Source organism: Ursus arctos, unplaced genomic scaffold, assembly GCF_023065955.2.
Source record: "Ursus arctos isolate Adak ecotype North America unplaced genomic scaffold, UrsArc2.0 scaffold_28, whole genome shotgun sequence".
Taxonomy (NCBI): Eukaryota; Metazoa; Chordata; class Mammalia; order Carnivora; family Ursidae; genus Ursus; species Ursus arctos.
This window is the reverse complement of record NW_026622963.1, coordinates 7,352,516-7,375,549: the sequence shown is the minus strand read 5'-3', so window position 1 is coordinate 7,375,549 and position 23,034 is coordinate 7,352,516. Positions and strand designations below refer to the sequence as shown.

At 46.8% G+C, this 23,034-nt stretch overlaps 1 protein-coding gene across 3 annotated transcripts in view; it reads right to left on the bottom strand.

Moving 5' to 3' along the window:
- The window catches only part of THSD4 (thrombospondin type 1 domain containing 4), a 551,960-nt gene that overhangs the window by 31,807 nt on the left and 497,119 nt on the right, over window positions 1-23,034 (bottom strand). For all 3 annotated transcript variants that reach the window (XM_026478433.4, XM_057303654.1, XM_057303655.1), the window contains 4 exons: window positions 14,027-14,202; window positions 11,521-11,617; window positions 6,555-6,830; window positions 474-603 (listed from right to left, as the gene is read on the bottom strand). In XM_026478433.4, coding sequence (XP_026334218.1) covers window positions 474-603; window positions 6,555-6,830; window positions 11,521-11,617; window positions 14,027-14,202 — 679 coding nt within the window. The remainder of the gene's footprint in view (window positions 1-473; window positions 604-6,554; window positions 6,831-11,520; window positions 11,618-14,026; window positions 14,203-23,034) is intronic.

Here is a 23,034-nt window from a genome sequence, read left to right as displayed (position 1 = left end):
AGCACACACTCAATACGTAGGAGAAAATTTCTCGTACTTTGAAAATTATGTTGGGACCCTTTCGGGGGGCCTTTCTTCCTGTTCTTCTGGAAGTGTCCTCTTTATCATTCAATAACCAGCCCAAGACCTCTCCTGAGACACCTTTCCCGACTTCTTGCCCATGTACGTGTGACTCTCCTCATTCTCTCTGTTCACAGCTCACCTACAACACCGGCCACACTGGACTGTAATTCTTAGCTTCCCTCTTCACTTTCCTCACCAGGCTAACACGCAATTGCTCCAAATTACCAAAGGCGTGTGCTCTGTGCTAAAGGTACAAGCTTCCGCGTTCATCCCCAGAGACCGGTGCCCTTGCTGAACAGACTGCAGTCTCGTGTCTCTATATCTGATCTTATGTCTGCCACTAAGGTCCTGTGCACAAGCACCCAGAAGCGACCCGATAACAGGCGGCCTCCACAGAGAGGCCCTCTTACAAGGCTGGGCAAGGGAAGAGGTTGCAGGGCTCCTCCTCGGGGGTGGGCTTCATGCTGGAGTCGCAGTAGCTCTCGGGAACCTCTTCGTGGGTGTTTCTGTGAACGCAGCGAAAAATAGGGAACTGCGATCCTGCAAGGACAAGGAGAACATCTCAAGGACAGCCCCACACACTTGAATGATGGGTGCGAAGAAGTGTAGGAACAGTTCCTGCCCTCCAAGAGCTTATCATCTCTTTGCGGACACAGTTGGAAAGTGCTAAAGGCAGATAAAAACGATTATCCTAACAGTTCAAGATATTACAAGGCAGGAGAGTGATTATAAAATGAGCACGAGTAATACCTGTTTGGAGGTTTTCTGGAGACATCACAGAGAAACGGTCCTAGAGGGCCCCGCTGGATCCTAGAGAAGGGTGGGGTTTGGGTAGCTTGTGGGCATGTGTGTCTTGGAGAGAGGGCGCTGTCCAGGTGGCCGAACTAGAACAAAAGTGCCCGACACACTGGAATGTGTGAGAGACAGGTTGAAGATTCAGCCCAGGCTTGAAAAGCTGCCGATTTCTCTGTAAAGCATTTTACCCATTCCCCTAATGAAGTACTGATCCAGCGGTATTTTTAGTTATTTGAATAGATGTCTGCTTTCCATGAGACAGTGAGCTTCTCAGGGACAGAACTAATTCTTGTTCAGCCCTGTAACCCTGGTACCTAGCACAGTAACAGCCACTCAACAAAATGCTGAATGGGTATTTATCAGAGGGCTCATATTTGTTTTCATTACTTTGCTAAAAAAAATACTAACTGCCTCAGGGTTGTTGTTGTTGTTTTGTTTTAAATATGCAGCCGAGTTTCACTGGCTTAATATGGATACATGTATTTTGGAGGAAAAGTCAGAATTCATTAAAGGGAATCTCTAACTTGCAAAAAAAAAAAAAAAAAAAAAGCGGACAACGCTGCCTGCCTCTCTCTGCTACCCCCTGGTGGCAGCACAGGAGTATTGCTAACGGGTGTGTACAAAGTGAGAAAGGTAACCAGGAACAGGCCATTGCAACTGTCTGAAAGATAAGATGTTTCTTCACAAGTAACTGTCTGTCCCCCCTTCCCCCCCTCCGTCGACCCCGTCTAGGCCACTAGCCAATTCCTGCTGGGCAGAACACGATCGCGTATTCCACGGTTCTGTCTTAGCTCTGTTGTTAATTGGCCAGGCATTTGGAGTTTCTGAACTTCCGACTTACTACAATTTAACTGTAACGGGAGGGATAACTCTTCACATAGATGTCTCCGACTTTCATCGGCCATGAAGAGTGTGTCAGTGCTTGTTGAAGCTGATCTTGTGAGACCCCTGAGCCAGAGGGTGGTCTGTAAGAAACCTGACAGATTGGAAGGCAGTTCTGAATCTGAAATGATCATTTGTTTCAAAACTAGTCTGGCAGTAAAAATTCATAATGTAGCTGTAACTTTGAGACGACTATTTAAAATTAATGTTCCAATGAAGTATAATTATTAGTGGAGTAAAAAAGTGTAAAATTAATAAGAAGCAAAAACTTTTGTGGAATTAAATTTTGTCTGGTGACATATCTGCTTCCATGAAGAAGAGATTTTTTAAATTAAATTCCACAAACATTAAGCACCTCGTGCTCGCGTACGATGATAAGATTCCGTTCATGCCTTGGAGGGTACCCATTTGGGACCCCGCTATTAAGGGATTAAGTAAAAATCTTATTGTTTATCCCTTCATCAGACCATGTGGGTTTAACTTTTCTGCTGGCAAGTTTGCGGACTGGAAAGCAAAAGTTCCTACTCTAACCACATGTCACTCGAATGAGGGGGCAATTTAACATCTTTAGCTAAAAGGATACAGGCTACCATAGGATTGCTCTGTGCCTTGGAGAGATGGGTCCTGCTCAGGGCTGTTTGCACGTGGCCTCGGACCCTCCTCACCCTCTTACTGCCTTTACACTACACTCATCCCTGGTCTAGCTCCAGGGTTCAGCCAAGGACATAAATTCAGAGGCTCACTCTCTGATGGTGAGAAAACACCAGAACTGTAATTCTTGACTTCAATGACCACAATGGTTTCTTTCTTTGGGTCAGTTTTGATTTCTGCAGAGACCGAGACTGTCACTCAAAATGGCACGTGGCCATCTCTTCACTGTACAGCACGCCATTCCATTCGGCCTCTAATTGCTGGCAAGCGAGAATGGGGTGGTGAGGTCAGGTGCTGGCTGGGCTTCAGGCAGCAGGAAAAATCTGGGATCATTTTAGTTGGGTTTTATGTTGCGCGTGTTGATCAGAACAGAGGTATGTTGTACTGGAGGAGGGAACTGTCCCGCAGGTCATCTGCAGGTATTAAATGAGGCAAGTCAGCGAGTTCGGAGGACAGTGTAGAGAGGCTGGTGCGGCATTGTGGAGAGAGGGACAAAATAGGGAGCAAGAAAAAAAGGAAATCATCTGAGTCTTGGAACTCCAGGAATCCACTGAGCCAAGCCAAAGGTTTGACCAGACAGAGTTCTGGGCAATGGCCAGATGGAGTATGAGCCACTCTGGGCTGCCGGTGGCAGGACCCCTCTCTGTGACGGTGATACCGTGAGGGGGCTTTCCCTTGAGAGGCATGGAGACACGTGCTGAGCTCGTGGATGGGAGAAGGAAGGATGGGAGAAGACTTGTGTGGGGAACGGTGAGGTCACAGGGGGCATGGATGTGGGTTGTGCATGCAAGAGCAAGATGGCACCAGTAGGCTCAGGACGTCCTGGTACATTTGTCACTACTGCTGAGCTCGACATGGATGGTGCATCTGCATGGCCCCATCTGCCCTGCAATCCAGCCATTGCTGCCGGGAGCAAACCTTACAGGGAGCAGAGGAGCGCCGTCCACGGGCTGCTGCCATTTGTCCAGGAGAAGAGCAAGGGGCTAGGAGTACGAGAGAGGGGCGGGCTGGGGGAAAATACCGCTCTGCTCTTGTTTTACTTCCAAGGCACCTCTTCCGTAGCTCTTGGACTGGAGAAACCGTGCTCCTTCTCAGGGTAAAGAAGAGGATGCACGTGTCATTGCACATGTCATTGCAGGCATCCGAGCTGCAGATACCGTGTGTGTGTGTGTGTGTGTGTGTGTGTCCACAAGGCGAAGGAGGAAGACTGTATTAAGAACATTAAACAAAATCATATGAAAATCTAGAGAAAAAGATTCTTCCGTTTCAGATACATAAATCCACGTTCTTTAAGCTACTAAGTAAGGCAGTAACAGCCTTGCCCATCCAGGATGCGATGATGTAAAAACCACTCTTACACCTTTTCTAATAGCCAGATACACCTCGTTTGACAATATATTCTTCACACTTGAAGAGCATCTCCTTGTGTGCTGGCTAGGATCCCGGGGCAGGTGACGTGAAGTGTCCGTGCGCGGGGACAGCTAGGCCAAGCAGAGCTGGGACAAGAATGTGTCCCGAGTTGCTGTGGGGTCCCATGGGATAAGTGCCCCCCTGTGCCTTGCGGAATCAGGAACAGCTTCACAGAGGAGACACACCTGAGCTAGCTCAGGGAGTGTAAGCGGTTTGCTGGCTCCACGCCAGAGGATATAGTAAGGGAGGCAGGTGTTTTAGCTCAGTGTGGATCACGCAGACTGGGGTTGGCTAGGGGAAAGATAACCTAGATCTTGGGAAATGGGGTCCCTCCATCATGCCTTGAATGACCCGTTGAATGACCCCTGGGGTACGTGGCATCTCTTCAGTGAATGCGGGGCTGTGCGACCAGCGTGAAGGGCGATTGGGCAACGGCAACTGCTTTCGTCCTTATCCTATTAAAGTCAAGAGGCGATGCCCGATGGTCTCTGGACACGGCGACATCTCACCCTACTCAAAAGGTGGGGCCAGGTCACTTACGGACAGGAGAAGGAAGAGAATCTTCTGCACATCGGCCATCCTTGATATAAAACCACAGGATGGCAATTTTTCTTCTTTTTATGACTTTCCCTCGTTTGGGCCTAGCACAAATGTGTCTGGGTCGTCTGGCAGGCCTCGTACCACCAACCCCATGGTGGAAACTTCATAATCACACATTTGGACCCTGGGTTTCTATGTCAACTGCATTTCATCTTGCTCACCTCTTTAATTCCAGGGATGGGTCCTGACTAAAATGTGTAATTAGCTTTCTGCCTCTGTTCAGACACATTCTACGGGCATTTCATTTTCCCTCCGAAAACTTAAAAAAAGAGGTTAGGCCAATGAATCTCCTTTCCACATTCTTTGCACATGTATTAAGCAAAAGCCCACTAATATCTGTACAGTGTCAGCTCCAGAAATTAGCGCTCCAGTTATCCATCATCGTGGAACTGGCTGGGGGTCCAGGCAGGAGACGCTCCAGCCCCCAAGAAGAACCAAACACCTCAATTCTATTCTCAAAATCCATGAAGCCAATGCTCTTCGGAGAAAGATAAAGGCTTTAGAGGAGGTTGTGAAAATTTCCCGGGTGCAAATTATGTCAGAGTTCCCGAATTTTGTACCCTCAGGTACATGTCTCTTGAAGAAAAGAAAAAAAAAGTCCCCAAACCAATATTCTTAGTGTATCACAGTTTCCCAGCAGCAGGGCCTTCTTGGGATACAGCCTTCCCATTTCCGAGGCCACCTTCTCTCCAAGGACAGTGGTTTTAGGGTCACAGATAGGACTTCCTTACAAACGGGAGGTGATTACTATGCAGACATAGTTCCCAGTGGTCACGGACAGATCCTTGCACTGAGCTAGGCCACCTTGAAACTGAGAAACAGCATTAATTTCCAACCACGTGCCAGACGTTCGATAAGGGCCTTCTGGACACCACATTCCACACCTACCTTACCTTTGGGGTTTTCAAGGAAATAGGGCCCCGGATCCACCTCACAGTTCAGACTGATATTGATATTGACCCCTCTGCACACAGCCATGCTTTTTTGCTTTGAGCCTATCAAAACCCGGCTTTCTCTAAATTTCACCTGAGCTCCACCTACCCTTCTCCCAAATCCTGTAACTCTTCTGTTTGGAGAGACACCATTTGTTCCTTCTGGTGTGTGGTCCCCCTTCCTGTAGCTGGTGTGGCTGGGCTGCAGCCTCGTCCCTGGGGTCTTAGCTGATGGGGTTCGGAGAATGGGATGATACAGGGTGAAGATTTTACAGAGAGAACAGTGGGGAGCTGTGAGCGTTGGTGAGCACAAGAGCCAGCTAACACCTCAAGCCCTATGAGTGTGCTTTTTCTGGACTCTTAGATTGGAGAATGAGTTTTACCTGGTATTTGTGTGAGTCACCTCAACTTCTCGATCTTAAACTTGGCGAACACACTCTGTGGTTATTCACGAGCGTGTTCTGCAGGAGAGGGCTGACTCAGAGCAGGCCTGGGGTGCTCAAACTCTGCACACCCCAAGAAAGGCCTGTCTTCAAGGACGGGTCCTGAAGCAGGGCTGGAGACAACCTTTGAGCCCGTGGAATATTCTGCTGGTAGGAGTGTTTTCTATGTCTTGGACGACACTGTATCAGCTTGACAGATAGATTATGCCGGCAATGCGATCTGGCTGAATGCCTGTTTTTGTGGGTCCGAGGTCTTGGGCCATGTTCTATCTATCAGTTTGACTTCTGGGTGCTAAAGGCTGAGTAGCTAATGTGAGCCATGTGGGGGCTCCCTGCCTACGTGATTGAGCCACAGTAAGCCCCCTGGACCCCAAACCTCAAGATGCTTCTCTGGTTGGCAGTGCTTTGCTCTTGCTGTCACCCATCACAGCTGCGAGAATTCAGTGCACCCAGGTGCAACTCTCTTGGGATGGGACACCTGGAAGCGGGCCCCTGGTTTCTCCTGGACTTGGCCCCGCGTGCGTTTTCCCCTGATGATACCCATCTGTATCCTTTCACTGTAATAAGCTGTAACCACAAGCACAGCAGCTCTTCTGAGTCCTTCTTGTGGATCATCAAGCTTGAGGGTGGTCTGGGGACCCTCGACACAATATCACACCAATGAGCCACCTCCCAGTCAGGCTCAAGGAGGGGAAGGTGTGCCATGTCCCTCGAGCCCAGCCACCCATTCCTTGCCCGGGGGTCTGCAGAGACCCTCCTCGCCCACACTCGAGCTCACCTTTCCCACAGCTTGTGGAGCATTCTGTGGTCCCGAGCTGTTTCCAGTTGTGGTCCCGGCTCCGCCGTGGGGGCTGCGGTGCCGCCGGCACCACACTGTCCGGTCGATGGGAAGAAAATCCATCTGGATGTCTGACTGGGAAGGTCTGTGCCGATTCTGAGGTGAACACTTCGGGCGCCCCACCGTGCATATCTTCCTTCTCCTCGGCCCCCTCTTTCTCTTCTCCCTCCTCCTGGCTCCTCCCGTCTGTTCCCAGCTGGCCGTTGAAGGGCTCCCCTAGGAGAAGCAGGTGCACACACAGAAGTAAGACTCGTCTGGACCCAGGGTCCTACTGAGGAGATCCCTTCGACATTAGAAATTACGTAGCATGAAGTGAAATAAGTCAAGCAGAGAAAGACAACTATCATATGATTTCTCTCATCTATGGAACATAAGAACTAGGATGATCAGTAGGGGAAGAAAGGGATAAAGAAAGGGGGGGGTAATCAGAAGGGGGAATGAAACATGAGAGACTATGGACTATGAGAAACAAACTGAGGACTTCAGAGGGGAGGGGGGTGGGGGAATGGGATAGACCGGTGATGGGTAGTAAGGAGGGCACGTATTGCATGGTGCACTGGGTGTTATACGCAACTAATGAATCATCGAGCCTTACATCGGAAACCGGGGATGTACTGTATGGTGACTAACATAATATAATAAAAAATCATTAAAAAAAAAAAAAGAAATTACGTAGCATGAGGTCATTCCCAATTCACAGCACATGTATTTTAAACATGCAGATACCAATTTCCCTCATATTCAAAACATTGTTAAAAATGAATACGGAAAAGACGAATATCTCAGTAGGAAAATCAGGCAAGGGCCAGGAAGAGGCCAATCACATTAAAAGAAATACAAACAGCCCAAAGTCACATAAGAATGCTCAACTTCACTCGTAATTAAAGAACTACATGTGAAAACAAAAACCACCACCACAACTTTATTAGCCTCACGATAAAGATGAGAAAATCTGGAGACCCTTAAATCCCTAAACCCCTCAGTGAAGGTACAGGAAAACTGGGGAGGAGGAGCCTGCAGATGGACACAAATTCCTGGAGGGCAATTTGGCCATATCTACCCAAGTTTGTTTGTTTGATTGACTGATTTAAATTTTATTTTATTTAAATTCAATTAATTAACATATAAGGTATTATTAGTTTCAGAGGCAGAGGTCAGTGATTCATCAGGTGCATAGAGCACTCAGGGCTCATTACATCACGTGCCTTCCTTAATGTCCATCACTCAGTTACCTCATCCCCCTACCCGCCTCCCCTCCAGCAACCCTCTACCCAAGTTTTAAATGCACATACCCTTTGACCTAGTGATTCAGTTTCTAGGACATTTATTGTACAAATATTCCCATTCTTTTACCCAAAGCTGTATGTACAAGCATGGCTACTAAAGAGTGTTTTGAAATAGCCAAATAGTAGAGTGAACTTAAATGTCCACCAGGGTACTGGCTAAAATACATCGTACTAAAACCATGAATGGATGCTGTTATTTTTTTTCTTTTAAAGAATGAAGCAAAATATATGCTGTGACATGGAGATATGACTGATACGTAGTTCGATGAAAGAAAAAAGCATAGCAGAATTCATTTTGTATATACATCCACACAGGTGAGGCAGGACCCCTTACGAGAGATTAGATTTGTGTTCTGCCCTTTGTGTCTGTCCCTCATCTCCCAGGCCAAGTGGCCAAGCCCTTAGGTTTTCTGGACTCGGATTTTTGTAAGGAAGTAAAACCTGGGGGAAGTCAATGGCTCTTCCTTCTCACAGTGAAAGTCTGAGTTCTCAGTGAGGATAATAAGGCCCAGATACTGGGGCCAGCCAATGGGAAGGAGGAGGAAAGAGGAGGGAAAAGTGGAGAGCATTTTTTGAGAGGGAGGGAGAGAGAGAGTGAAAGAGAGATGTTTTCAAGGCAAAGAGAGGCCGAAGTCAGAGGGCCAGAGTTTCCTGAGCACCACCGACCTCACCTGTACCAGGCAGGGATCTTTACTCATACTGGGGGGATGTGGGGGGAGCCCCTGTATTGACTGAGATTGAGCTTTCTACAAGTGCCAAGGAAATCTGAAGTTGAGGCAAGATCTAAGTTAGACTCCTGGAAAAGACTGGCACGCAATGTTCCCTGTACACTTAGACTGCAGACAAAGGTTCAAATTGGTTATACGCACGTTTCTACATGCACAGGAACGGGCTGGGTGGAATCCCTCCAAATCATGAAGAGATGTTCTCTCTTGGAATGGGGTCGGGGGATGAGGTTGGGACATACTGTTCTTTCTTATTTTTTTTAAGTAGACTTTATTCTTTTTTTACAGCAGTTTTAGGTACACAGCACAATTAAGTGGCAAGTACAGAGTTTCCATGCCTCTCGTGGCCCCACATAATGTACGACCCCCCCATCAAGGTCCCGCACCGGAACGGCACATCTCTTACCATCCACGAACCTGTGTCGACACATCATTATCCCCCAAAGCCCATAGTTTTCATTACGGCTCATTTTGGTGGTGTACATGCTACAAATGTAGAATGCCACGTATCCATCATTACAGTACCATCGAGAATAGTTTCACTGCCCTAAAAGTCCTCTCTGTCTGCCTCTCCCCCTCCTTAGCCCCTGGCAACCACTGATCTGTTTACTGTCTCCATAGTTCTGACTTTTCCACAGTATCATATACTTGGAATCATACAGCATGGAGACCTTTCAGATCGGCTTCTTCACTTAATAATGCACATTTAAGTTTCCTCCATGTCTTTCCATGGCTAGGTAGCTCAGTTCTTTCTGTGCTGAATAACATTCCACTGGCTGGATGTACCTCAGTTTACCCATCCATTCACCGCACGAAGCGCATCTTGGATGCTTCCAAGTTTGGGCAATTATGGGGCACTTGCATCTTACTTTGTATATTTCTATTTTGATTGAATATTGCTCAAGCATATACTAGTTTGATACAAAACAAGGAGGCAAATTCCAGAGTTACTGTAGAATCCAGTTAAAACTTAAGGCTTTCCCCACCTTCCACCATTTACAACTCTTCATGGCTTAAAATATTAAATACGATGTACATCAGTGGAGTCAAGACGAGGCATACCGATGTAAGTGGCACTGAGATATTACCAGACAAAACATTTAAAATCTTTTGTACACCTTGCATGTACCGGGCACTACGCTGGGATGGACCCCTGTATTCAATCTCCTCCACCGCCTGCCCCTCCAGAAAAATACCTCTGAGTGTAGACTATTTTGTAGACTGGGAATGTGCTCAGAGAAGTTTCTGACTTGCCTGAGGGTGCACAGCAAGAAAGAGGCAGAGCTGGATTCGAGTTCATGGAGGGTAAAGCCTACGCCAGAATGCCCCTTTTACAACTGACTCCTTCTGGGCCTGCCCTGTGTCAGGTAGCCAATCCCATGCTACCCATTAGCTGAGACCCATCAGACTTGTTATCAGTCATCGTCACGCTGTAAGATTTCAAGTAGTTCGTCCAATTGTCCTTGTCCATCAGCATCAGATCTCAGGAACCTCAATATTCTGCCACCTGAGCTTCTTTTCTCAGACTCTGTATCATTCCTGCGAATGGTTTAAACGTCGTGTCGGGCTGAGTATGCTGACTTGCAGCTTAGATCACACGGGCAGCCCACGTGCCCGGCACACACCCTGCTGTCTCCAGGAGCCAGGTGGTTCCTCCCTGACCTGTGACAGTCAGATAACCCGGTTATGCATTTGGCAGGCCAGGCCTCACCTCGGTGCCCTCGCTTCCTGGGACAGATGTCAGACCAGGGAACCCTTGGTGGTATAACAGACAAGGGACTGAGGTCACCGTGGGACCTGGGCAGTAAGTCCATCTCTCTGAGCTTCTATTTCCTTATTTTTAAAATGAGGCTAATAACAGCACTTTCCTCTGAGCACTGTCGTGATGATTTGATGAGTTCATCTACGTGAAGGGCTCCGCAGTGTCCGGCACCCAGCAAGGACTCCGTGCGTCTGAGTGATATTATCACTGATATTTATGCAGACCTTCCTGTTCAAACGATGGGGAAAACAGTTTCCATTTGGGTGGTGGGTTCCATTATCATTTGGTAAAGAAATATCTGCGGGCCAGAGGGCTGCCTGCTGTATCTATCAGCAGAGCCCACAGCAAAGAGGTAGATGATTAGGCACGAACTCGTTATTCTTTTCTTATAAGTCAAAGTAGTGTCAATAGGAGCAAGAGGGGACCAAGAGAAAAGGCAGGAGGTGGACAGAATAATGACCCTCCGAAGGTGTCTGCATCCTAATCCCTGGAACCGTGAGTATGGTACCATATATGGCAAAAGGGACTTTGCAGATGTGATGAAGTTAAAGATCTGGGGGTGGAGAATCGTCCTGGGTTGTCTGGGTGGGCCCAGAGATGTGATGATGGAAGAAGGGGGTCGGAGCCTGAGATCCGAAGGTGCTGTTCAGCTAGAACAGAAGACGCAGGAAGAGGCCAAGAAGCAAGGAGAGCAGGAGGCCTCTTGAAGTGACAAGGGCAGGGCAACAGAACCTTCTAGAGCCTCCCAGGGGAGCATGGCCTGCCGATACCTTGATTCTAGCCCAGCAAAACCCATTTTGGACTGGTGACTTCCCAAACTGTAGGAGAGCAAATGTGTGTTGTTTTAAGCCACCACGTTTGACATAATTTATTATATGGCAGCTATAGGAAACTAATATCAGGTACCTCGAAGACACACTCAGGATGTTCACCTCATTTTTGAATCAAGTGAATGGGACGCTCTGTCAGCAAAGGCTCAGATAAATGCTGAGCCATCCTCTGACGTCAAGGGCGCATCCATGGGTTTTCCCTGTGATGACTGAGAGACACAAGGGAGATGCACAAGACGAGATAGAGGGCTTTAAAAAGAAATGAGGGGGGGTGTGCTTGGCAGTAGAACAAGAGATTTTTACCTGGTCTCCTGTGAGGAGGCACCTGCGGGCTGATGGCGTTGGTCCCCATGATGACGTACTCATAGTGGACTCCAGGGTTGGGCTGCTGGTGTATCATCTGACAACACAGAGGTCAATGTCATTGCACCGGCACACACTCACACCCCCTTCCTGCTGGCCCAGGGTTCCCCGGTATACATGGCACTATCTATAGACGAGTGGGTTGATTCAGATCTCGTCGTATTAGTGAACCTGTGACAGATTAAAGGCAAGCTCTTCCCAGATGGTATTTTGTTATTTGCTTTTGAAGCATGAAGAACTTAGAAGAAAACTAGTCTGAAAGTCAAGATTTTGCACATTCCAAATAGGAACACGGGAGCAATGGCAGCAGAGCCTTTCTGTTGGGCTCTCAACTGTCTCACGCCATGGTTTAGATTTTGCTCAGTGCTCTCCAAGTGGCCATGTGTATGCTCCAGGGGAACGCATTTGAACACTAGGTGGCGAGATAGAGTCACACAAAGAAGAGCCAGCCCTCTTGGGCAGAGCCCGCCTGTGATAGTTTAGGTTCCTTCAAAGAACCTTTCCTGGCCAGTAGGCTGGCTCAGGAAAGGTCTGCCCCACCCTCTCCCTCGTCCACTTTCTGGGTCTCATCCCCTCTCATCCATGGAAAGTTCCAGAACCACAAAGAGATGGGGTCAGGACAACCAGTGTCAGGGAACTAAGTCTCCCTGGTTCCTATTCTCTCAGGAACCAATGACAAAAGCAGGATATCAAGCAGGAAGCTGCGGAAGTCTGCAGAAGTCAGGAATTAAACATCGTCTGGGACAGAAAACACAACATAAGTCAGCACGGCTTTGCAGAATAAATCCCTCCCTATTGGCTTCAGAACACACCGTCCTTTGTGCCCATGGCCTTCCTGGTGGGAAGCAGGGTGCTGGGTTAAACGGAGAGCAGAACGGGAATCTACAGTGTAAATAAGAGCCAGGCAAGGAGACGCCGTCCCGTTCTGATATTTCTGTCTCTACTGCTTTCTAAAGGGGCTCTCCTGTTGACCAGTAGTGGAACCTAGAGCAAGGCCCATGGCCTCACAGTTTTTGATTTCCTCCCCTGGAGGAGGAGCTTAGAATCACGGCTGTCTCTTAGGTCCTTTAAAGCCACAAGCATCTCCCAGTCACCCCTGCAAGGTGGGTCCTGTTGGTTCACGAGAGTGTCCATTCTGTCCGCCATCATCCCTTACCTGCTCTCTGGATGGGAAATGGGGCCTACATTGCACAAATCACCTGAGGGAAGGCACACATGAGAACCACTGAGCTCCTGACACCCAGGAACCATGGTGTTGAACACAGAACCCCAAGGGATGCAGGGGTGTGGCCTCCGGTTCCCACTCTTTACCCCTAATTCCCTCGCTTCTCTTTTCTCATATGCTGACAGTGGGTCTGAGGCCGGAAACCCTCCTCGCTTCTCCTACACCTCTTCTGCAGAGCATTCTGCCGGGGCAAGCCTTGTCTTGTTTATGAAATTATTGTTGGCCCCCACAGCCTAGACCACCCACAGTGGGCCCTTAACGACCGGGGTTTTTACCCCTGATGCCATTTGAAACTTACCCGGAGTCCAACAACCAACTGGACAGTCTTAAAAAATATCCAAAATTAACTGTAACAAGGCTCCTCTTGTAGTTTCTAGCCTACGAGCCACAAGGCCCAACGGGCATGAACACGTGACTATATAGCTGGAGAACTAATATTTATAAAATTCGAACACAGCAAACTAGCATGTAGATTCGCATGGCTCTGGGGAAGGTAAGAGAATGCAGACCCGTGGGTGAGCTCGTCTTTATCAAAACCTCATTTCGAGCTTTTTATTTCTTGTCACTTTTTTTTAATTTCCTGATCTTTTTAAGAAGACCGGATTTTAGTGATTTCTTTTAAAAATAAGGACCATTTAAAACTCTTGGGCGACTTCATAATTTAGTTTCTTGTAAAATAAATCCCAAATTGTGTCTTCTGCAAGGCAAGGAACTTATAGTAAACCTCTATACTGTTACTCCAAGCTTTACTGTATCATCTGGAGTACTCTGGAGCGCTCCTTTCTTCATTCGCTTTAATAGAATTTGAAGAGGGCTGGGAACTTGAGCGGCTTTGTCTTGCTTTAGGCATTTGCTTTCTTTTGCCATAAAAAGAAAACATGCCAAATTAGCATTAGGAGAAAAGTGCCTGGAGGGGAGCCAAGGCTCATGAAATCAAGGATATGTTTTGCCTCTGATTTGGTTCAACAAGTAAAAATGGTTTTAGGGGGTCAATAAACTCTCAGGGTAATAAGCATCTGGTAGAGTTTAAGGTTTCTAAGAGCTAGGTACTTTCAGGGGTGAATGGCCAAGATGAACGCCAAGCACCCAGGCATCTCGAAAGGCTCAGCTCGAATGGTTTTATTGAGCACGGGCAATGATTTGTTGCTTATTTGTACTAAGTGTGGTCCTTGGAAGAAACAAGATGCAAAATTCCAACAGTCCAGAAACATCTAAACTCACATAGACGTCCAAGATCTCATTTGTGGGGCCTTCAGCCAAAAAGGATTCTCCGGCGGTGCTCGAAATCTCATTCGGACGCTTGTAGGTGAACATGGTCCCTCCGCCCTCGTATTTTCCTGGCCGGTCAATTGCCCAGTTGCCGTTGATGATGGAGCGGCCGGAACGACTTCGCAAAGCTGTCAAGAACAACGAGACAATTCCTCGAGTAAGCCCAGGGTGTGCACAAGAAAGTGAACGGGCCCCCCTCTCCCCCCAGTAGCTGGCTTATTCACTCATCAAAGTGTTTCCTGAGGATCCACTATGATGATCCACTATTTGCCAGGCACTGAGCTCGGCCCTGAGGGGGGCAAGGCATCTAGGGCACGACCACTTCTCCAACCCCTTCAATCCCTTCCACCACTTGGACTTAGTAGAGAAAGGAGGAGTGGGAGTGGTTAGGAGAGAAGGATGTGGAAATAGAAAGTAAGAGGAACAAGAGAAAAGGAGAGGAAGGGGACCTGTGGTATAGCCCATTATCTAGGTGAGAGGTTGCACCTGGGCAGCCCGGGAGCTGATTTTGGCCCAAGGATAAGCTTAGCTTGGCCTTCATGGTGTTTTGTTTTGTTTTCAAATAATTAAACCCAAACTCAGTTTGGGTTCTCTCACTTCTAGCTTGTCTTGTAAAACAAGAAGACATGTTAGCATTGGCTCGACATCCCATCACGGCAGCAACCAGCTGGAGATGAGGAACCCCCCCCTCCATTAGAGGGGATCTGTGGGCTCTGGTGTGCCCCAGCCCCACCGCTCCCCAGGACTCCCCAACACTGAGGCTAAGCTTCAGTTTACTGCCCATTCTTTTATGACTATGGATTATTTATTCCATCTATGATCAGGCTTGCATTGTTATTTGTCTCACAGAACAGGAATTTTCTTACAGTTCTTTCTACTTGTAGGTCTACTGAAAGCGACAAAGCTACAGATAGGTCAAGCGGGTCCCAGGATTTTCTCCTACCTGATCACCTTCATTCATTTGTATGACCTTCCTGACTTCTGTGGGCTTTTGAGGCTGTGAGCCACGCTAGACACTCCCACATGCACAGTCAAAACTGACCCTCGGGACACAAGCAGGTGCATGTCCCCGTCTCTCAGCATGGTTCAGGGATGAGAGGGAACTTGTTTAAGTTTGTGAAGATGAGAAGTAACAGAGCTACTTCAAGTGTCTACACTTGGGAGGTAAGAAAGGAGAAGAGTGGCAAGGAACAAAGTGTTCAGTTAGTGAGAGAAGAAAGGACAGCAAGCGAGAGCTGACTTTCTTCCTTAGGCATCCGACATCTTGAAACCCCCAAGCCAGTGGCGGATTGGGTTTAAAAGACATCCAGGGGCGCCGGGGTGGCGCAGTCGTTAAGTGTCTTCCTTCGGCTCAGGGCATGATCCCAGCGTTCTGGGATCGAGCCCCACATCAGGCTCCTCCGCTAGGAGTCTGCTTCTTCCTCTCCCACTCCCCCTGCTTGTGTTCCCTCTCTCGCTGTCTCTATCTCTGTCAAATAAATCAATAAAATCTTAAAAAATAAATCAATAAAAGACATCCAGTGTAAAGTGTCATATACATAGTGGGCCTGTGATGGTCACTGGCTCTTGGCAACTTCGCTTGCACAGAGTTACTAAATTTAATTTAGTACAATGTATTATGGAAAAATTTATATATAAACCAAAGCAGTGAGAATAGTATAATAAACCTCTGTGTCTATATCACCCAGCTTCAATAATTATCAAGTCATGGCTTATCCTGTTTCACTCTGCAAATCCCAGACCCCATTTGTCCTTACATTTTTCAGGAGGTGTCTCTAAAATATAAGGACTCTTTGTTTCTTAAACCCACTTTCAGCAGCATTTCTACAGTGGGTCTCCGGAGGCCGGTGGAGTCAGAGCTGCTCCACGGGGTGGAAGAGCTTCCTATTAAGAGCAGGGGACCCCGCTGACTCCATCCCTGGCTGGCTGGTTGCCATGGCCACTGGGAGACCACAGCTGTGGAGCACGGAATACCGAATTATAAAATCGCTTCAGTTTACTGAGTGGCGAAGGTGGTCAAGAGTAGAGACTGAGGAAGAATGGGTTTGGGGCTGTTTTCTCTCAAAAATCACACTTGAGAGTGGTCCGTACGGTCTCTCCAATTCCTCACTTCCCATTCATTTCTCAACCAGCTCCAACCTGCCCTCTGCTCCCATTATTCCATTGAAACAATTCAAATTAATGTCACCAAGCCATCCATGTTGCTAAATCTAACGGGCATTTTCCAGGCCTTCCCTTGCTAGACGTCTCAGCAGCATCTGGCACGGCTGACCACGCCACCCTAATGGAAACATTCTTGCTCTGGTTTCTGGGACACCACAGTCAGCCTGCTGTCCTCCTGCTCTCGGGCTGCTCGTCTGTTCTTTCTTTCCTGTGTCATCTTTCTCTACTCAGCTACTGAGTATTAGCGTTCCTTGAGGATGAAGAGCAGACCTGATTTGGGTGCTGTACTTTCTTGGGTAATTTCATCTATGCCATGGCTTTAATTGCTGTATTCTGCTGGCTCCCGAATTTGTTTCCAATCCAGATTTCTCCTCTGGTCCTAGACTTCTTTATCTGATGGCTTACTTGACAGCTTCACTAAGATGCCTAAGACCGAACTCACCCTTGACTTCTTCCAGTGTCTCCTATGTCAGTAAGTGGTACTACCATTCACTTCATCAGAAATGGACGAATTATCCTGGGCCCCTCCCCATTCCTTATCCCCTATATCCAATCCAATCATCAAATTTTATTTGACCTCCTCCATATTTCTTGAACCCATCAACTTCTCTCCACATTCACGACCATAATCCAGGGCAAGACCACCACCAGATCTCATCTGGACTAACTCGAAAACCTTCTAACTGATCTACCTATTTCCCTTCTTTTCAGCCCGAGTAATCTCTCTGGAATGCAGGTTTGGCCATCAGCTGTGGCTCAACACCCTTCAATGGCTTTCTATTTCTGTAGAAGAAACCCCCAATCCGTAATGGGTTGGGGGCCGGGGTGATGTGATGGAGCCTCATGACACACCACATGTTTTTCCTCTCTGTGCTCTGCTCCCTGGCCGCTTTTAGCTCATCTGATAGACCACGTTCCCTCCACCACCCGTTCTTTCTTCCAGACATGTTTCTCGGAACCTCGAATCATATTTGTCCTTTAGATGTCAGCTCCTTAGGGGAGTCTTCCCCAACCCCCAGTTAGGCCTGTTTCTTCTTTCACGTGCTCTAAGAGATGCAAAAGCCTCTCCTCCAAGGCACTTAACTCTGTCTGCACACGTCCTTCCAGAGCATGACTGGACTAATGTTTGTCTCCCAGGGCACTGCAAGCTCCGAAAGGTGTTTCCTCACTGTTATAGGTCTAGAGACCAGCGCAGTGCTTACCATATAGTAGGAATTCATATGCGCTGAACACAAAAATACATAGCCGAAAAAGACACCGGCTGAAAAGTCGGCAAAGAATGGCAAACAGGCAATTCAAAGAGAACCAGGTACAAATACTCCGTAAGCAAATGGAAAGATGTTCTGCCTTACTTGTAATTTAAGAAATGCAAATCAAAACTGCAATGGGATCTTCTCGACCCACCAGACTGACAAATGTTTGAAAATATTTAATATTGCCAGAATTGGCAGGTGTGTGAGTAAGCAAGCATCCATAACATTGTCGGTGGGAAGGCAAACCAATTCAACCACAGCGGAGGGCAATTTGGTTATATTGCTAAAACTTTAAGTGCCTATACACTTGACCCAAGAATTGTACTTGTAGGAAACTACTTTGACGGATATACTTTTGTAAGTATACAAAAGTGTTTGTAACAAGGATATTCCCTGCAGATCTTTTTAAATAGAGAAAACGCCCAGACAACCTAAATACCCCACCGTAGAGGATTACTTCCATAATCGGTCATACTGAAAGCCCATGGGTGGGACCCATGTGGCCCCCAAAACAGTGAGGTAGGTCTGTGTGTGGCGGGATGGGAAAAACTCCGTGATAAGTTTTTAAATGAAACAAAAATGCAGAACAGCGTGTTTGGTATGAGATCATTTGTGTATACTTTTAAGTAAGACCATGTACGCCCATGCATTAAACTTTTCAGAGAAAGTCGTAAAACTGCTAACATTTGGGGACAGGAAGTAGAGTTTAGGTTGGGATGGGAGATGAGAAGGGAAACATTTATTTCACGTTTTATATCTCTTTATTGCCATTTAAAACTTGTTTTTACCATACGCATATATCACTTTTTTTAAAGCTTGAATCTTTTTTAGTTAACATAAAGGACACGGTACAAGCAGAAATACTCCCGAGGGATATACGTATTTTCCCTTTTTTTATTTGTTCTTCTTAAAATCCCATTCAGAGCACCCAAACCTCAGAACTAAGGTAGGTTCTGGCTAACATTTTATTGCTCTTAATGGCAATCTTGTAGAAGAGGTTGTTATTTGGAAAGCAAAAAAATCCATTAAAAAACCATTTGAAATACTGCACAGGAGAGAACTGCATGGGCTTCCCAGGAAATAAAACACGGGAACCCCGAATCTTTTTATCGTCTCCTACTGTTGCCCAAACACCCGCTCTCGGGGTTTCGATGAATCTTTCACCATATAATAGCAAAGTGTAAAAAAAAGCCGTATGAAATTATTAGCAGACTCGGGCCTGGTTCCATATGCCCACAGGTTAGCTTCTGGAATAGGTCCCGCATTAGCCCCCACCTGGGCTTGCATAGTGAAAGCAGCTGTACCTACGATTTATGTGCCTGTGAGCAGTTCCAGGGCTATGTAGTGGTGTCCAGAACTACCCCACAAAAAGGTGCAGGTGACTCACAGCTCTTGCTAGTGGGTGTGTTCACGGAAGGTCAAGCTTTGGCGACGCTTGTCACAGCTACGTCAGTATGAGGAAATCTCCACTCTCGCCTGACGTGTGGATTTTATTCGTTCTAGCTGTCAACGCTGGGCACTTGTATTTGGCCTAACCTATCTGCAGCAACAATGCCCTTCTCCTAGATTCATATAGGAATCGCTTACTCATCCAAGCCCTGCTTTTCAGACACTTTATTCCACAATCTTAATGCCCACTGTTGCTGACCCAACCCCTGGTTCCTGCATCCAAACAAAAAAGGTGGTTTCTATACAGCCAACAGATCACTGTGATCTAGACATCTGTTTTTTCCTTTTTTTAAAAAAAGATTTTATTTATTTATTTGACAGAGAGAGAGAGCGCACACAAGGAGGGGGAGCAGCAGGCAGAGCGAGAGGAGGAAGCAGGCTCCCCGCTGAGCAAGGAGCCCGATGCAGCACTCTATCCCAGGGCCCCGGGATCATGACCTGAGCCGAAGGCAGATGCTTAACTGACCACGCCATCCAGGTGTCCCTGTTTTTTACCTTTGGAAAATGAAAATTGAGCTCCTCCCATTAACAAAATTCCAAGTTTCAGCAGTTCTGAGAAGCTATCTGGGAAGTAGCATAACGAGCTCGAAGGCGAAGGGGTCAGACAGACTCACTGGCTGCCACCACAAGGCCAGCTGGAGGGTTGCAGCCCTGCCATTTTTGCTCCGTCTACTATGAGCTTTCACGGAAGCTCATACGTGGGCACAAACCCAAGTGAGTCTCAGAATACGTCAGCTAATGTGGATATCGTGAAAATGGGACACACCTATTCACGCCATATGACCAGCTTGGAGGGGTCTGTCAGTTACATTCTTATCGTTGCCTTCCTTCTATTATAAATCTGGCAACCAATCATAATAACAGAGCAGTACTGTGACTGTGTCACCAACAGAAATCGCATATGTATTCATAGGACATTACAGCTGCTACAGGTATTTTGGAATATTTTTTGAAGATTTTATTTATTTATTTCAGAGAGTGAGAGAGTGCAAGCATGAGTAGGGGTAGGGAGGTGGGGGAGAGAGGAAGAAGCAGGCTCCCCGCTGAACAGGGAGCCTGACACAGGCCTTGATCCCAGGACCCTGGGATCATGACCTGAGCCAAAGGCAGACGCTTAACCGACTTAGCCACCCAGGCGCTCTGGTGTTTTGAAATGTTAGTGAAAAACTCATCACTATCTTGAAATGGCAGTAATTATTAGACCCTCCATGAGATCTCCTATTTTAATGTTAAAGAAGCACATGCTACCAAAAATTACAAAGAAGCAAATTTGTTTTCTAAAAATATGGTGATAATCATATTTCAATATAATCGGTTTCCTTTGTACTCTTCTGCATCTTATTTTACCCAAGGGAGCCCGTGACACAAAAAAGTGAAGAACTTCTGGTCTAATGATTTATGGTTTTCAAAGCAGAAATGAACTCACATACCACAACAGCCAGTCACGTAAGGCAAGCAGGACACATATTACCTTAATTATACAGGTGAGGAAACAGGCTCGGAGAGATTAAGTTGCTTGCTCGAGCTCACAGATTGTTAGTAGTTTAGGACTTGAACTTTGATGCTCTAATTTCATCTTCTTCCTGTTACACCAGTAGTTCTCAGACAGTGGTCCTCGGACCAGTGGAAACCCGTCCCCTGGAAGCTGGTTAGAGGCACAGGGTTGGGCTGGCTCAGAGACTCGGGCGTGGGGTCCAGCATCCGGGGTTAACAAGGCCTCCAGGGGTTATGGTGCATTTCAGGTTGGAAAACCACTCTTATTTTATTATATTTTAATTTTTGTTATAACCATCTTATTTTCGAGTCCTGATCAAGGGAGGAATGGTCTCACTTCTCAGATCTGGCTTTGCCTGGACAATGGAACAGACCCCGAGGGCGGAGAAGACAAAGGGTCTGTTCTGGGGGTTGTCGCTTTCATTCCATCCTACCACTGAAGCTCTCACCGCCTGCCCCCCTCCCGGTCTGTGGGCATTTAGGATTCCCAGAGTCAACATTCCTAGGGATTTCGTGACCAGTAGTCAGTCCTAGAGGGCGCCTGGAATCGTGTGACTTTATACACGAGGCAGACCCCATTAAGGGTTTGGATGGCGACTGAGCCTGGGTGAGGGCGGGGTGTAAAAGAGAGCCCAATGCAGCTCAACGATAAATGACCTCAAGAACCGGGTAAGCACACCTACTGCAGTCTTAAATCCGAGGATGCACACTTCTCCCCATTCTCACATGACGGACGCGGCACGTGTCTTAGGACAGAAAAGCAATAGTCGTCAGGCAGATGACTAAGTTCTGAGGTCGTTGTCACTCCCTGAACACATGTGAGATTCATTTGAGTAAATCATTTCAGTTGAACGAATTTCTAGTACCCCAATTTGTAGCTGTATTAATTTTTTAAAGATTTATTTATTTATTTATGAGTGAGAGAGAGAGGCAGCATGTGAGAAGGGAGAGGGGCAGAGGGAGAGAGAGAATATCGAGCCGACTCCCCAGAGAGGGCAGAGCCCCAACACGGGGCTCGATCTCATGACCCTGAAATCCTGACCTGAGCTGAAACCAAGAGTTGGTTGCTCAACTGACTGAGTCACCCAGGCACAGGTCTGTATTAATTTTTTTAAAAAATTAGGATATAGTACATATAGCAAAGTATTTGAATTATAAGTGTATAAACTGATGATTTTTTAAAAAGATTTTTTATTTATGGGGGTGCCTGGGTGGCTCAGTTGATTAAGCGCCTGCCTTCGGCTCAGGTCATGATCTCAGGGTCCTGGGATAGAGCCCCGCATTGGGATCCCTGCTCCATGGGGAGCCTGCTTCTCCCTCTCCCTCTGCTGTTTCCCTGCTTGTGCTCTTTCTCTCTGTCAAATAAATAAATAAATAAATAAATAAAATCTCTGGGAAAAAAAAGATTTTTTTGTTTATTCATTTGAGAGAGAGAGGGAGAGAGAGAGCAAGAGCACAAGCAGGGGTGAGGTGGCAGAGGGAAAGGGAGAAGTAGACTCCCCGCTGAGCAGGGAGCCCGCTGTGGGGCTTGATCCCAGGACCCCCAGATCATGACCTGAGCTGAAGGCAGACACTTAACTGACTGAGCCACCCAGGTGCACTGCCTCATGATTTTTTATATTTGTATTACACCTGTGTTACTTCTACCTGAATAAAGATAAAGACCATTCTAGACCCCCAGAAGGCAACCCCTTGCCCCCTCAAAGTCATTACTCTCTCCCTACAAGACCCAAGGTTCACCATTACTCTGACATCTAGAACTATAGTTTTTGCTCATTTGTGTATTTCAAAGAAATGGAATAATACTGCACATATTCTTTCATGCTGGACATCTTTTACTTAACTTCATGCCCGTGAGATTTACCCAAACTGTTGTATTTATCAGTAGTTCATTCTTCCTCAATAGCAACTTAGTGTTATATGAATATGCCACCATTTATTTGTTTTTTCTATTATCGATTGGCTTTTGGTTTGTTTCTAGTTTTTGGCTCTTATGGGTAAAGGTGCTATAAACATTTGTGTATGATTTTGCTGGATATGAAGTCCTCATTTCTACTGGTAGTTTACCCAGAAGTAGAATCACTGGATTATGGGTATATATATATATATATATATATATATGTTTAATTACAGTAGGCACTGCCAAACATTTTTCCAAAGTGGTTGTACCCTGGAGTTGATGTTGGGAGCCAGGGATGTCACCGTGGAGAAGGAGACATAGAAATGGAATGGAGGAAGGCCAGACAGAGCCCTGTGGGGATGGACGTGACTTTGAGTGTGAATTCACCATCTTGAACTTATGTATGTGTATGTGCATATTTATATGTGCACTTATATGCGTGTGTGAGTGCGCACATTTTTATATCTATGTGTGCACGTGTATATATACATGCCTGCGTTTCCTGGCTGTCTGCCAAGAGCGCTAGCAAGCAGAAACCTGCCACTAGCAACAGGTGTGACCGACACCTCTCTCTTAATCTCCACATCGACTTTTCAAAAGCTTCAAGTTAACTTTTAGGGGATAACTGCTAGAAATACGTAATTGATTAACGGATATCAATGTGTATAATCAAACAACAAATTGAGATGAAGCCCCAGTTC